The sequence below is a fragment of the Grus americana genome, chromosome 9, assembly GCF_028858705.1.
Source record: "Grus americana isolate bGruAme1 chromosome 9, bGruAme1.mat, whole genome shotgun sequence".
Lineage (NCBI taxonomy): Eukaryota > Metazoa > Chordata > Aves > Gruiformes > Gruidae > Grus > Grus americana.
Genome location: NC_072860.1, coordinates 18,362,627 through 18,375,628, shown reverse-complemented (window position 1 = coordinate 18,375,628; position 13,002 = coordinate 18,362,627). Strand labels below are relative to the sequence as shown.

The 13,002-nt window shown below is 36.6% G+C and overlaps 1 protein-coding gene across 1 annotated transcript; it reads right to left on the bottom strand.

The window, feature by feature from the left end:
* Nucleotides 1-253: 253 nt before the first annotated feature.
* Nucleotides 254-10,994, bottom strand: LOC129209894 (cytochrome P450 2J2-like). The gene is made up of 9 exons (XM_054835094.1): nucleotides 10,156-10,994; nucleotides 8,918-9,080; nucleotides 8,247-8,396; nucleotides 6,621-6,781; nucleotides 4,938-5,111; nucleotides 4,566-4,707; nucleotides 3,738-3,925; nucleotides 2,746-2,887; nucleotides 254-950 (listed from the first exon to the last, which is right to left on the bottom strand). Exons 1-9 carry the CDS (start codon nucleotides 10,324-10,326, stop codon nucleotides 772-774), a joined length of 1,470 nt encoding a protein of 489 aa, XP_054691069.1. The 5' UTR covers nucleotides 10,327-10,994; the 3' UTR covers nucleotides 254-771.
* Nucleotides 10,995-13,002: the final 2,008 nt, after the last annotated feature.

Sequence of the window (13,002 nt, the reverse complement as noted above, 5' to 3'; positions counted from 1 at the left end):
CTTCAAACAGAAAATTTTTGGATGATATAATAATGTTTCTAAACAGAAGGAGGAAAGATTCATGAAAGTACCTGGATCCAAGAGTTGTGATAAAATAGGAAACAGATGCTGATGGAGTAAAGAAACAAAGGTGTAAGGATTTCTAAATGGACTGTGAGAGGCCCCATTCTGTAAAAATATATGCACGTGTGAAATTTATTCTGCAATATATAATGCTTCAAGGGAGTGTGAAAGGAATAGGAGTAAAAACTGAGTGTGTAGACCTTGGTACCTTCTGCAAAAGGATGTAAGAAAAGACCTTCTGTGAACACAGAGGAGTAACGGAATACTGAAGAAAATTTTTATTCAGGCATCCTTGCTGCATCAGAACAATTGTGCCATTTCAATAGTGTGATACCTTGCTGAGAAAATATGCAGGAAACTCTGCTTGATACAGATCACTTCTCTAAAATCCTACATTTAATTCCTTGCTACTGTGAGTGTGAAAATACTTTTTTGTGGGTTTTTTTTTTTTTTTTTTGGTAACTTACTATTGTGTACTTATATATGCCTAAGATGCTTTTATATGAGCCTCGGCAAGTACACCTATTTTAATCACCTATTTTAATTTCAAAAAGCTCAACTATATGAGGTCAGACCTAAATAAAAACACTCTAATTTGCTATACTGAGCTACCTATATTTGAATGCAATTGAGATAGTGATACGTGTTTTTAAAATATCTGCAGTTATTGGTTGGTCAAAGTCCCTCTGCGCTGTAGTATGTCACAGACTAGCGTGGAATAGCACAGAGTTTATATGGATGTGGCTGCAGTATTGCACCCAAAATGTACTCCAAATTGATTTCCTTTACTCCCTCAGGGAGCTGGAATGTGAATGCCCGAAGTAGATTGGTAAAGAAGATGAACAGTTCAACTCGTGCCATCTGTTCCCCCAAACATACACGGTGCCCTGTGGAAGAAGGGAATAAAAGTCAGTTGTGTAAAGCTAAGTTCTAAAAAAGAACTTCAAACAAAATTCTATTGAGTTCCATAAATTCTGTTAATGTAAGATAATTATTTCTGTAAGGACAGAAAATACCTTTGGAGGTGGGGGGGAAACATCTAATTGAGGAACTATACCTCTGATTATGTCAACTGATTTTTTTTGGTTGTGTTTGGTTTTGGTTGTTTTTTTTACTCTAGATCATGTATGAGATTCTTCCTTTTCATTTTTTGCTTCTTGTTCTGTGCGTCATGTTCTGTGAGAACCATGAATTGCTTCTCAGTTAAAGAGAAAGCCAGATTTTAAAAGGCTTCATATACTTCAGAGTCTCTTGTCTTTGGTTGTTGAGGAGGGAGGAGTGGAGCGTTGCGGGATTCAATTCGAAAGCGAAGTAGAAGGATGTAATCAGGCTTTCCTCAACAGAAATTAAGAAACCTACGTTGGGTCTTTGTAGCCCAGTATCCCTAACACTGTCCAGGAGCAGATATGTAAGCTAAGGCAATGAAATGGAGGTATGTGCAGTGATGCCTGCACATCAGTGCAGGGAGTCACTCAGTTACTCATTTTGTCATATTGTTTTCACAGTATATTTCAGGATATCTATCTATCTATATGTTCCAGACTAAAAAAAAATTATATATATATTCGGGATAAATAAATACTGAGATTATATAAACAGAAAGCAACCAAAGCAAGTTATAAAAGGAAGTCTCCTATGCCTGGGTTGAAATGGTAGCCTAAATTAGTTGTCAATTCATGTAAGCTAGTGGACATTTGGTGAGTAGAGAAGGTAAGATGCTAAGTACCTGTTTTACGAATATGATTTGGGGATTTACAGGCAATTTGGGCAAATGGTTTTAGAATCTGGATTTACTCTGTTTAATCTGACTGCTTTGTGCATTACTTAGTATATTATTTGCTTTTTATCTACAATTGTATAGTAGCATAATCTGTCACAATAACATTAAAACCCCTCAGCTGTTTTTCGGTGTTCTTATTGTTTAATTTTCATATGTTAATTTTCAGTAAGTAACACCAGCTTCCTGTTTTGTGCTGCTTTTCTTCATACTCTGATTATTGGAGAAACCGGTAAACTAGAGAAGTTCTCTAAGTTATGTTTTGTACTGCTTTTCACTCTTTTTTTTTTTCCTCTCCCATGTCTTTGTATCACTGCATTTTGCATCATCAGTTAGGTAAATTGTACATCGTAATAGGCTTTTGATAAGTCAGAATTTTTTTTTGTTCCCTAATTGTATTCTACTGAAAAGACTGGATTTTGCTAGTTTTCTGGAGATAGAAGAGAACATGTTGCTGGACTATTACTGTAGGATTTGGGAGGCTGAGGTTTGGTTTCCTGCTTTATCACACATTTTCTCTGTATATTTTGACAAATCATATTACTTTTGTCTTTGGGTTTCCCATTTGTAAGGTGAGAATAAATTGATTTTCTGATTTGAGGGTGTTACTAGGATTTACTACGTTAGGGACTAAGGAGCTCAGGTACCTTTATAGTAGGAACCACACATATACCAAGGAGATAGCATTATGGCTCTTAGCCATACTCATCTTCTGTTTGAATGTATGAAAAATGTAAAATGCAAGACAGTATTTGTTGCTCTTAAGTAGAGTACCTGACTTTAAGTTTTTGTGTCAAATATGTTTTTATAAAAGTATGCTTTTAAAATTCTAGAATTTAGGAATGGTGTTTTCAGTCTTGCTGCAAGGCACAGTGAACAGGAATATTCCAACATCAGGGTGTTACCTGCTGAGAAAGGTAAGAATGCCTCTTTGTTCACAAAGTTGCCATCCGAATCCAGGAAATGATTCGGGTTGAACTTCCAAGGGGTTGCCCAATGCTCAGAGTCATACACAACGGAGTGCAGATTTGGCAATACAAGTGTGCCCTGCAAGAAGTAGCAGAAGATTATATTGTCCATGTAGGATTTTAGGACTTTCCTGCTCTCTAATGGATAAATGTCATCCTGTGCTTGCAGCCCAGTGCTTGATTCAGCTTGGTCTGTTCCTGTGCACATCCAGGCATAACAAACCGTTGTATCTTCTGTTTGTCATAATGTATTCCATGTTTGCCTTTGTCTAAGTTATGTCAGGACTACTGAAATGTCTTCATGTCTAAGCTGGAGTGGAGCTTGGATAATTTTTTACGTACTTGCCAGACTAACTGTAACACATTCCTTTTTGTTTTTTCTACTCTTCACTGGATCTTTCAATTCCATCGTATCAATTTTATGCTTAATATATTTGGGATGTTTATATCATGTCAATGTGACTCTCAGATCTGTTGCTGTACTGAGCTGCCATCATCCCAACTGTGTGTTTTTTGTGTGTGTGCATGCATTTGTTTTGTAAGGGATGACTATAGGTTGCTCCAGGCTGCTCCCTTATGTGTGAAAGTTAGCTGGCTGGACGTTCATTCAACCTCATTTCTTCATCGTTCCTTAAAACACGTGTTCTGTTTGATGCCCAGACATGATCCGTATTTGGCCAGTGGGAAGAAAGACTTAAGTTTACCTCATGTTTGTTTGCTCCTTGTGCTGTTAGCCTTTTCCCAAGCTTTCTTTTGCATCTCCTAATGTAAACTTAGCCCTGGCTCAGAGCACTCAGCAATGTTTCTTCATGTCTGTGACATGCTACCACGTGCTCTCTATGCCAGGTTAGGAACTGTAGAAGCTAATGTCATACAAATACTAAATATAAATAACTCAGAGCTTTAAGAAACATGGAGGCATACTCTACCTTTTTAATGTGAAAACCCAGCAAAGTTGTATCTTTCACACATTGTCGAGGGACCCCAACAGAAGTAATATTGCTGTACCGCAAAGCCTCATGAATCACAGCATTTGTATATGGCAGTTTTTTACGGTCTTCATAGCTGATGAGATGGGAGGGTTCCAGAACAGCCTCTATCTCTCTCTGAACCTTTTCTGCAGAGAAATGAAAAGGTTTTAACTTTTTTCCCCTTTTTTCCAGCAGATTTCTGTATGAGTATGGTCCAGGACTGGGGGTAAAAATAAATGATGTTGCTATGAAATGCATTGGCATGTAGTTTGCTGTGTTGGTTTCAGTTGATCAAGAAAGTGCGTATCGCCAAACCACAAGATGATCTCTCATTTAAGACACATCCCGCTTGGTGAAGAAGATAGTACAGTTTATGTTTCAAAAAAAAGATTAAAATTTGACATTACAGGTATAATTTCTGCTATAAGTACACATCAGACCAGGTATCTTTTAAAAACTTTTCTACTTTGAAGATTATGAAGGGACTAGGTTGCATATGAAATGTCTTTTTCTTGTTCTGTCTTTGCCTTTCCCTTCCAGTGAGATAAACTAGTGGCTACTACTAATTTCTGCTAGTGTTGCTTCTTAGTGAACTGGTGGGGAAAGCACGTTTGTTTCATTTATTAAACTTTCATTTTCTAGATCTCACTTGTTGATGTAGCACCATTCATATTCATTGTTAAGGGTTATTTTGATGTATTGCAAGTGACTGAGCTAATACACTTTAGCAACATTCACTATGATGTAATGTTGAATGCAGTTCTCTCTGACAATGCTTTTGCTCACCTTGTATTTCTGGGTATTGTACCATATAGAGCAGTGCCCAGAGAAGGGTGGTACTTGTTGTTTCTGTCCCTCCCAGCAAAAGATCAACCACAGTCTGAACCATATTGTCTGTATTAAACGTGGAAGTAGGGTCATCTTTGGTCTGTAGGGTACATTCACAAGAAGACGATGAAGTGGATAATTTCAGACATTTCATTGGTCAGGTAGAAATTATCATTGTTTGATAAAAACAGTGAGCAGCCCACTAAAACAAAAATCTTCAGTGCTAAACAAATGAAGTATGCATATAAAAATTCCGTAGCAGTTACTTGAACAGCAAGTATTTGTAGTAGGCATTGAGGCCAAGGAGAGGATAGTGTGGTAAATACTTACTTTTGTTATTTGAGCTAGGTAGAAGTCAATGAGATCCTGTGGATCACCTATGTTCTGTCTCTCATGAGTTTGGACCTCTTTCATAACTAAATTGTGCATGAAGTCATTGTATGCAAACACTTTCTGATGAGGTCCTGGGAGACGGTGCATAAGCCATGGGAAAGCATCATACATCTGTGATTTTAAACAAAAAGGAAGAAACATGAGCTCTTTTAAATTGACAACCCAATTCTGATTTCTTAATATTCTATGAAGTCACTGCAACACATGGGCTCCTAATTGAGGATGAGAGGCAATAAACACAAGTCAGAGAGAGATTAAATACTGGGAACAGGTTTCCCAGAGAGTCTGTGTGAAATCTCCGTCCTTGGAGACTTCAAGACTTGACCAGACAAGTCCCTAAACAACCTGATCTAATTAGGCATGCTTTGAGCATGGAGCTGCTGGCATGCAGGGGTCCCTTCCAATGTAAATTATTCTACATTTCTAAGAGGGATTATGAAACCTTTACATTGCCCTCTAAGTGAACTGGCACTGAGGAAAACTTGTTGGGTATTTGTTAATATTAGTAACATGCAGCAATCTAAATTGTTATGATCAAGTTGTCAATAACCACATTTTCTATCCTTAATAGATAGGTTGAAGACTGAAAAGGTATAGAAGCTGACTTGACCTCTCAGATGGCTTTTCTCCGGGAGAAACTGGCATGTGTATTTGTTGAGGGGAAAAATAATTATTTTCATTTCCTGTATTGTGTATGTTTTGTGAATGGACTTCAGTCTCTAGGACTACTGGCAGAGCCTTTGCTTTATTTATGGTCTGTGATTAGGAATCTATTGGCCAGTGCATCCCCATCAGCTGACAAAAATGTCAGCATCGTGTAATAGTGGATATCAGGTCACACCAGAGCAGGAGGGTGATTATATTTTACTTTTTGGATGCATACCTAATAATGCAACAGGGGCTTCTGAAAATGGGTGAATCAGAGTAATTGAGGGCTGAATCTGGCTCACAAGCAGATTTTCTCAACCTTGATTTTTACTGTGATTTTTTTTTTTTTTTTAAGGCATCTCTGTATGAAAGTGTTGGAGAACCTGATAGTGTTATAGAATGCCAGCGTGCCAAAATCTGCACAACATAAGCAATATCTAGGCTTTCAAGAACTTAAAAATATGCTTTTTGATGTGATGAAATTGCCACCTGTATCTTATAGGAAGCTCAGAATAACTCGGATCTTGGTGGTAATATGAATTACATGAGAAGCAAGATATCATCTCAAAAGAATAGGACTTTGAAGGCTTAGTTCTTATTAACTGCACTTCTGTATTCTCAAGACTAAATGAAAATTAAATTTTAAAAGTTGCTTTCTTTTTAAGATTTAAGAATCTTATGTACACAGTACTCTGCAAATGATTACTCATTTGAAATACATTATATGTTGGAAATCTGTGACAAGCAGTGATGATCTAGAATTTAGATTTTAGGATATATGCTTTACTGACATAAAGAATATAAGGCATTAATGACATATAAAAGGTATATATTAATTTATTACTGCACAATGGCTTGCAGAATAATGGTATGAAAATGTTTGGGAATAATTGTCACTGACTTTTGTTTGGTTTGACTTGTGAAATGCAAATGCATTTTAAGGAATAAGAACAAGAAAATTTAGATTCTTACCCTGCCCCAGATAGTAGCTTGAAAGTAGATCACAAAATAAACAGCTTTAATAAGCTTGCTGAAAGATTCATCCTGACTGGAGAAGCGATGACCAAAAACAACAGCACAAATTATATTTGCAATAGCATGGACGATGAAAGTGTGGGGGTCAAAAGGTTTGCCTGTGAATAAAGGAGGTACCATAAATATTTCTGAGTACAGTGAGGAAAAATGAGGAAGATTTTTTTTTTAATGGTAAAAATAATAGTAGGTCAGACTACTTTTAGATAAATTTCACACAAGTAAACTCTAATTTAATACAAATTAACCGTATGGATTGTAAGTGCGGGGAATCTTTATTTTCAATCTGCTTTTTACTCTTGTAAAATACAGTGATTATTAGTTTTGCAAAGACAAGCATTAGGTCTCTTTTGCCCTCTCTTACTTGTGGTTTTGGTTGCTTGAGAACACAAGCAATTAATTAGAACATATGCCTTCAAATCTGGAGGCAGATATTTAAGTTTGGCAATTAGAAAACAAAACAAACAACAACCAGCTCCCCCCCTCCCCCCCCCCCCCCCCAAAAAAAAAGTTGTTTTAATTTGTTAGTGATGTTGAAATAACTTATTCTGGTTTTCAAGTACAACTTAACAATTGAAGTATATATATGTTTTTTTCCACAGACTGAAAAGGCAAAACTCACGTAATACTTATTTTACAGGATGGAAAACAGCTCCCGTTAAAAAGAGTTAAAGTGAACAGAGGGTAAATCCAGAAAAAAAAAAATTAAGTACATGTATATTTTTTTCATGATGAAGACAACCCTTGAACTAGATTAATAAGGGAAATGGTGGATTATGCATCTCTGACTTCAGTCCAACACTTGTAGTCCTTCTTGGAAAGAGTAGATACAATTACTGAGTTTAAAATTGAGGAAGAATTGCGTGGAAGGTAAAGATTTGGGCTGTACAGGGACTCGGGGTGATGGTTTGTTCCTCTCTCACATTTCAGAGATCTGTGAATATGTTGCTCTTGGAAAAGACATGGGGCATTTTGCCGTGTCTTGTGCAAAGAGAGTTGGAGAGAGACCTGAGGCAACTTCTCTGTGTTTTCACATCAGTATGGAATGTGATGTGGATGAGGGATTTGGCTGTTTGGAATATTTGTATTTAATTGCTTTATTTTGGAATCTTGCTAAAAATTTTATTGGTTTCTATTTCATCCAAACCTTAAAAAGAAGTTTTGTTGGACAACTGAATGATACATTCCTTGTGTTGAGCTTTTTTCTCTGCCAAATCCTGAAGGCCTGCTGTCCTAGAACGACTCGCAGCAGGTCACAAATTGTATATTTTATGGAGAAGAACATAGAGTTTTTCTATACTCCTTGAATGTAAGAATTGTTAACAGCTGTCCCCAAGACTGTGTTAATAACACGCATTTTTTGCTATCCTTATTTCAAAAAACAATTTTATATTGCCCGCTGTGCAGACAAAACATTTTTTTGCAAAAAATGCAATGAAGCAGCCAGTAAAAGTCCCACTAATATGAAAAATATCTCTATTGCTTGTAAAAATGTATTGTGAAACTCTTACTCCCCTAATCTACTATATTTCAGAAAAAGCTCTGTTGTTATTCTAGTGAATTTACCTTTTGTGTTTACAAAGATGTCCACAAGGTGACAGACCTCTGTTTGAATTTGATGCTCCAAATTGTTCTTACCAAGTGCCAGGCTTCTTATAATTGTCATGCCGAAGCGTCTCTGTTGCTTCCAGGTGTGCCCGCTTGTCAGAAAAATACCTGAAGAACACAGAAATGTTTATTTCATTGCTGCGAAGGGAAATTCTTTCACTGCAGGAGACAAAATCTGATTTAGATTAGGTTATGTATCACATGATTTCAGATACTGACTTTTGGTCTCTAACTTGGGGGTTTATGACTCCCAGCTCTATAGGTGCTTATAAATGTGACCCTGGAAACTGAGTGGTAGTAGGTTTTGGTAAGGACAGAACAGCTTTGTCTATAGATGTATTCTACGAGAACAATCTTCTGTTTTAGAAGTGATACAGCTGAAGGGCAGCTCCTCTAGGCAAATGTTCCTTTCAATATATTGGGAAGAAAAAAGTCAGTAGTATGCTTCAGAAAAGGAGAAATTTTTGGTGTTCCCTGTTCTTAATATGCTAGCTCTGCACGGAACCTGTTTGCTACCTAAGCCCAGTCATGCACTTGTATAGCATAACTCATATACGTGTGTATATATAGGAAAGCGTCTGTTGTTTTTACATCTTGTCCGTATTTCAGTATTGTGTAACATCTTGTACCTTTCTCGCCCATCATATCCCTGTAGAATGGAGTGAGAGGTCTTCCAGAAAATTCCTCTGAATGGCTGACGATGCCATCTTTTACTGCTTTGTAACCATTTAGTACAACTATGGGTGTCTGTCCCATCCACAATGTGTAGATATTTCCATAGATCTTGGTTAACTGAAAAGATAATAAGAGTAAATTAATAAATATAAACCAGAGAATACATACACTTAAATACTAATTTTAAGAGTTTTCTGTAGTTGTAACTAAAACTATTTGCCAACATCAAATTGAGTTACGGGTTTCAGAAAAATTTAGCCTTTTGTTGTAATGTGCTTTGGGAATGGCAGATAATCATACTTTATGGAACAGAAAGGACATCTCTCAGAAGAGCACCTCTGAAAATTTCACAGACAGAGAAACAGAGGTCTTCTCTGTCAGCTCAGGATCAAAGAACAAATGAATACAGGCAAACCCCCAGACCTTTTCTGTTTATTTTATTAATGAACCAAAATGATTGTATTTTCTTGCCTCTAACTTTGGAAGAAAGCAAAGAAATGTTTTTGCATTCTTTCCTATAGCTCCCATGTGATTTTTTCTTATTTTTCTCTATTACCTTTCCTCAGATCATGCTTGTATTTTTCCTTAAAATAGTTAGAAGCAAGTTCCTTACTTTTTTTTTAATAGTTTCAATTGGCTTACAAAGGAATCATGCTGTGAACGTAACAGCAATCAATTTTTCCTGCTTTGTTTTAGCAATAATCTCTTTACTGCAGACAATAAATCTTTTTCCTCTATAAATAAGAGGAAAAAAAAGAGTTCATTTAGAATATACGTTTAGTCTTCTAATGGAGATGGGACCACTCGTGGCCTGGAGATGTTCCACTGACATTGCTGTCAGGCAAAGGAAGCTCTACTAACGGTGATTTAAAGGGGCAGATATCAACACAGAAATAGAGAATGAAGCTGTCAGTATTTGCTATATATTATGCTATCGACAGTGCTTGTGATAATAGTATGCATGGATGTTACTGTATCCAAAAGAGAAAGAAAATAAGGAGGAAGGCAATTTTGGTGTTTATTACTCAGAAATATTTTTAATAGTGCAGGGTCATTGGATTCTTTGAAATCGGCTGATAATCAAGCTAGAGGTTTAAAAAAAAACCTCCAAGTTTAGACTGTTCCTATGCAACATACAATTAAACCTAAAATAGATTCAGACTGATTTTCAACCATAGAGATAAATAAATACCTTAGAGAGAGTTTCTCGATGAAGTTTGAAGTCCAGCAGCCACATATTTCCGATGATGGGGAGGGGAACTGGTCCTGGAGGAAGCTGGGTACGCATCCATTGCAGCTTTAGGAACTGCAAAATCAGGAGACATACTCCTAGAGCTATAAAAAACTCAGCAATCCCCAACATCTTATCAAAATTTTAACTTCTCACTGGTTTGGGTTTTTTTGGGTCGGGTTTTGGGTTTTTTTTTGCATATGACTGCCTCTGAAAACTTGGAGCTGTGTAGATGAGTTTGCTTCTACTGAAGTCAAAATCTTTCTAAAGAGTATATCTCTGCTTTAGGCATCTCTCTCTCTGACAAATCTAGTTCTCCCAAGCTGAAGTCCTTAGAAAACTGAAATACGTGATCCTTGCAGTTAGCCAAGCCACACCTACTCTTTTTTATGATCTGTGATTGTTTCTGTCTCTTTTTTTTTCACGTAGAATTTTGCTTCCTTCTTAGTATTGATACTGGGTCTAAATGCTAATTATCGAACAGTTATCCAAGTGTCTTGCACAACAGTAAGACCTCATGCAGTTTCCTGTAGTTCAACATTAAAATACCAAGGATGCATTACTTATTACCTTTCTGAAATACTACAATTATTATGTAGTTTCTTTTCTAGAAGAAGAAACATCTATACAATACCTGTCTGTTAAGATATGGTCTCTGAGATGAAAAAGAATTAAATTCAGACAGCATAAAGCTACATTAATGTCTTCAAAGAAAAAAAAAGAAAGGTGTAATTTAGATGTTAGGAGAATATCTACTTTCCTCTTTTATCATATTCTAGGTTGTTACGATATGATGTGGAACACAGCTGAGAGATTATCATTCTGTCCAGTGGACTGTGTAGTGTTTTCTAAATTTTATTTAATTTTTTTTAATGATAAGGATTTAAATTTCCTTTGGAATTTAGTAGGCAAAGGAAAGAACATGTGTGACTCTCAAACATACATGGGACTTCCCAGGTTGAGTCATTTTAGTGTGTGTGGTGCTTCAGACTTTAGTCCTAAAGACCATGTTTTAGCTGAACATAAGCCTTGGCTATAGTAGTTTACATCCCTTCTACTGTGACTGTAAACCAGCTTGCTTTCTCTCTTGATTATTTGGTGTTCAGTGCATCTCTGTATGAAGTCTTACTTTGTATAGTTTGGGGGTTTTTTATTAGCTGATAAATTACATTGGATTTTTCAACACTTTGATCAAAGAACTCAGCTAACGTTATGATATATCATGAAGTATGCATAGGAGATTAAGGGAATGCATACAATTGTACAAGTTGCCTGTTTTAAAATTTTACTATAATTTCTCTGAGCAGGCTTGCTGAATTTTCCAGTCCGCAGTTTCCAGCTCAAAACTTTGAGTACAATCAATAACCTTGATTTTGCTGAAATGTACTCCTCTGAATTCCCTTAAACTTCAAGCAACTATCTGAGAGTTACAGGTATGGACACTTATTTCAGTTAGTTTTCTATTGAGTTTGACCTTTTTTTTTGGTGGGTTAATAAAAGAAAATGTGTTAAATACTATCTTGCATCGTTCAGTCTTGAAAAACATGTAGATGAGCATTTGTCTTTTTTGGTTTTTTTTTCTTTGCTTTAGTGGATTTTAATAATTTCAGATTCAAACATGAAATATAGAGCAGTTTCAGGGGGCTGCAGAGAAGCAGCGACACTGCAGCGTTTGCTTGCTTGACTTCTCTGTGCTGTATCACACAGCTCTTCTGCTTTAGTGGGCTGCACGTGCAGATGCTTTCCAGAAAGCATGGAAGTGGAGAAGCCATCGGAGGGCAAGGAGTGTGCCTGTCTGCCTTTTTTTTATCTGTTTGTTTAGGTTTTTGGGCAGAGAAGTGGAAACGGAAGAGGTTAAGGAGCATCATTTTCAGCAGCATGGTTCTATGTATCTTGCACTTGAACAGTTAAATAGACAAAAATCTGAGAGAAGCAATTTGAAATTAAATACCTTTTATAGTTTTATCAGCCAGTTCTGACAATTTTCGGACAACTCATGTTTGCCAAAAATTGCAGTGTAATCGACTTATGCTATTGTGCAGTCATTTATCCATCCAATTTTTCAGGTTTTGATGCTATTTGAGACTTTAAAATCAGTTACCTGATGAAGTTATCTAATTAACTTGCTGCTTCTGTCCATCAGAACTTCATTTCTTTGTATTATTTTTCATCCAGCCAGTCCCATCTAGTTAAAAGGAAGTGAGTGCTCTTCTATTTCTCATTGTTCACAGAATCATTTGCCAAGTTTGCAAATTTTGCAACAAAGACCACTGAGAGCTGTTGATGCACGCATGCTATTGAAGTATGATTTATACACTTAAAAAATTACCACAATTAAGATGAGTTGAGCCTTGAAATTACCTGTTAACAATGGTGATTATGATGAAACTTAAAAAAGCCTAGTGTGAAATAGTAAAATTTCAGTGAGCTTCTATACTGACAGATTTAAGTGACCCTGCCCTCCTGCCTGTTGTCTGGTCTCCTAGAGCTTTCTGCAGGGTAAAGCTGGGTTCTGCTGAGTAAGGCTGGACCTAACAAGAGGCTTAGTCTGAGCCTGGCCTTTTGGACATTGTGGGCAGTGTGTTTTTCTACTGCTAGGTGAGAGCTGTGGACGTGCTGAAGTATGGTGAGGCAAAGTTATTTCAGAAAAGCTTAGACTGAATTTCACAAGGAAGGGAAAAGCAAGGAAGCTGTTTTAGAAGAATTCAATATTCCTTATTTTAATATTTTTAGTATATGCGAGCAGTAGGTCTTCACATAAATCTTGCTCTCTCCTCTGACACAAGTACTATTGCAAGAGCTCACCAG

Coding starts and splice junctions, on each gene's coding strand:
- LOC129209894 (XM_054835094.1), bottom strand. CDS start 10,326: ATGTTGGGGATTGCTGAGTTTTTTATAGCTCTAGGAGTATGTCTCCTG. Junction 6,782..8,246: donor CATCTTTGTAAACACAAAAG/GTAAATTCACTA, acceptor CTTTATTCACAG/GCAAACCTTTTGACCCCCAC. Junction 951..2,745: donor ATTCTTACCTTTCTCAGCAG/GTAACACCCTGA, acceptor CTTCTTCCACAG/GGCACCGTGTATGTTTGGGG.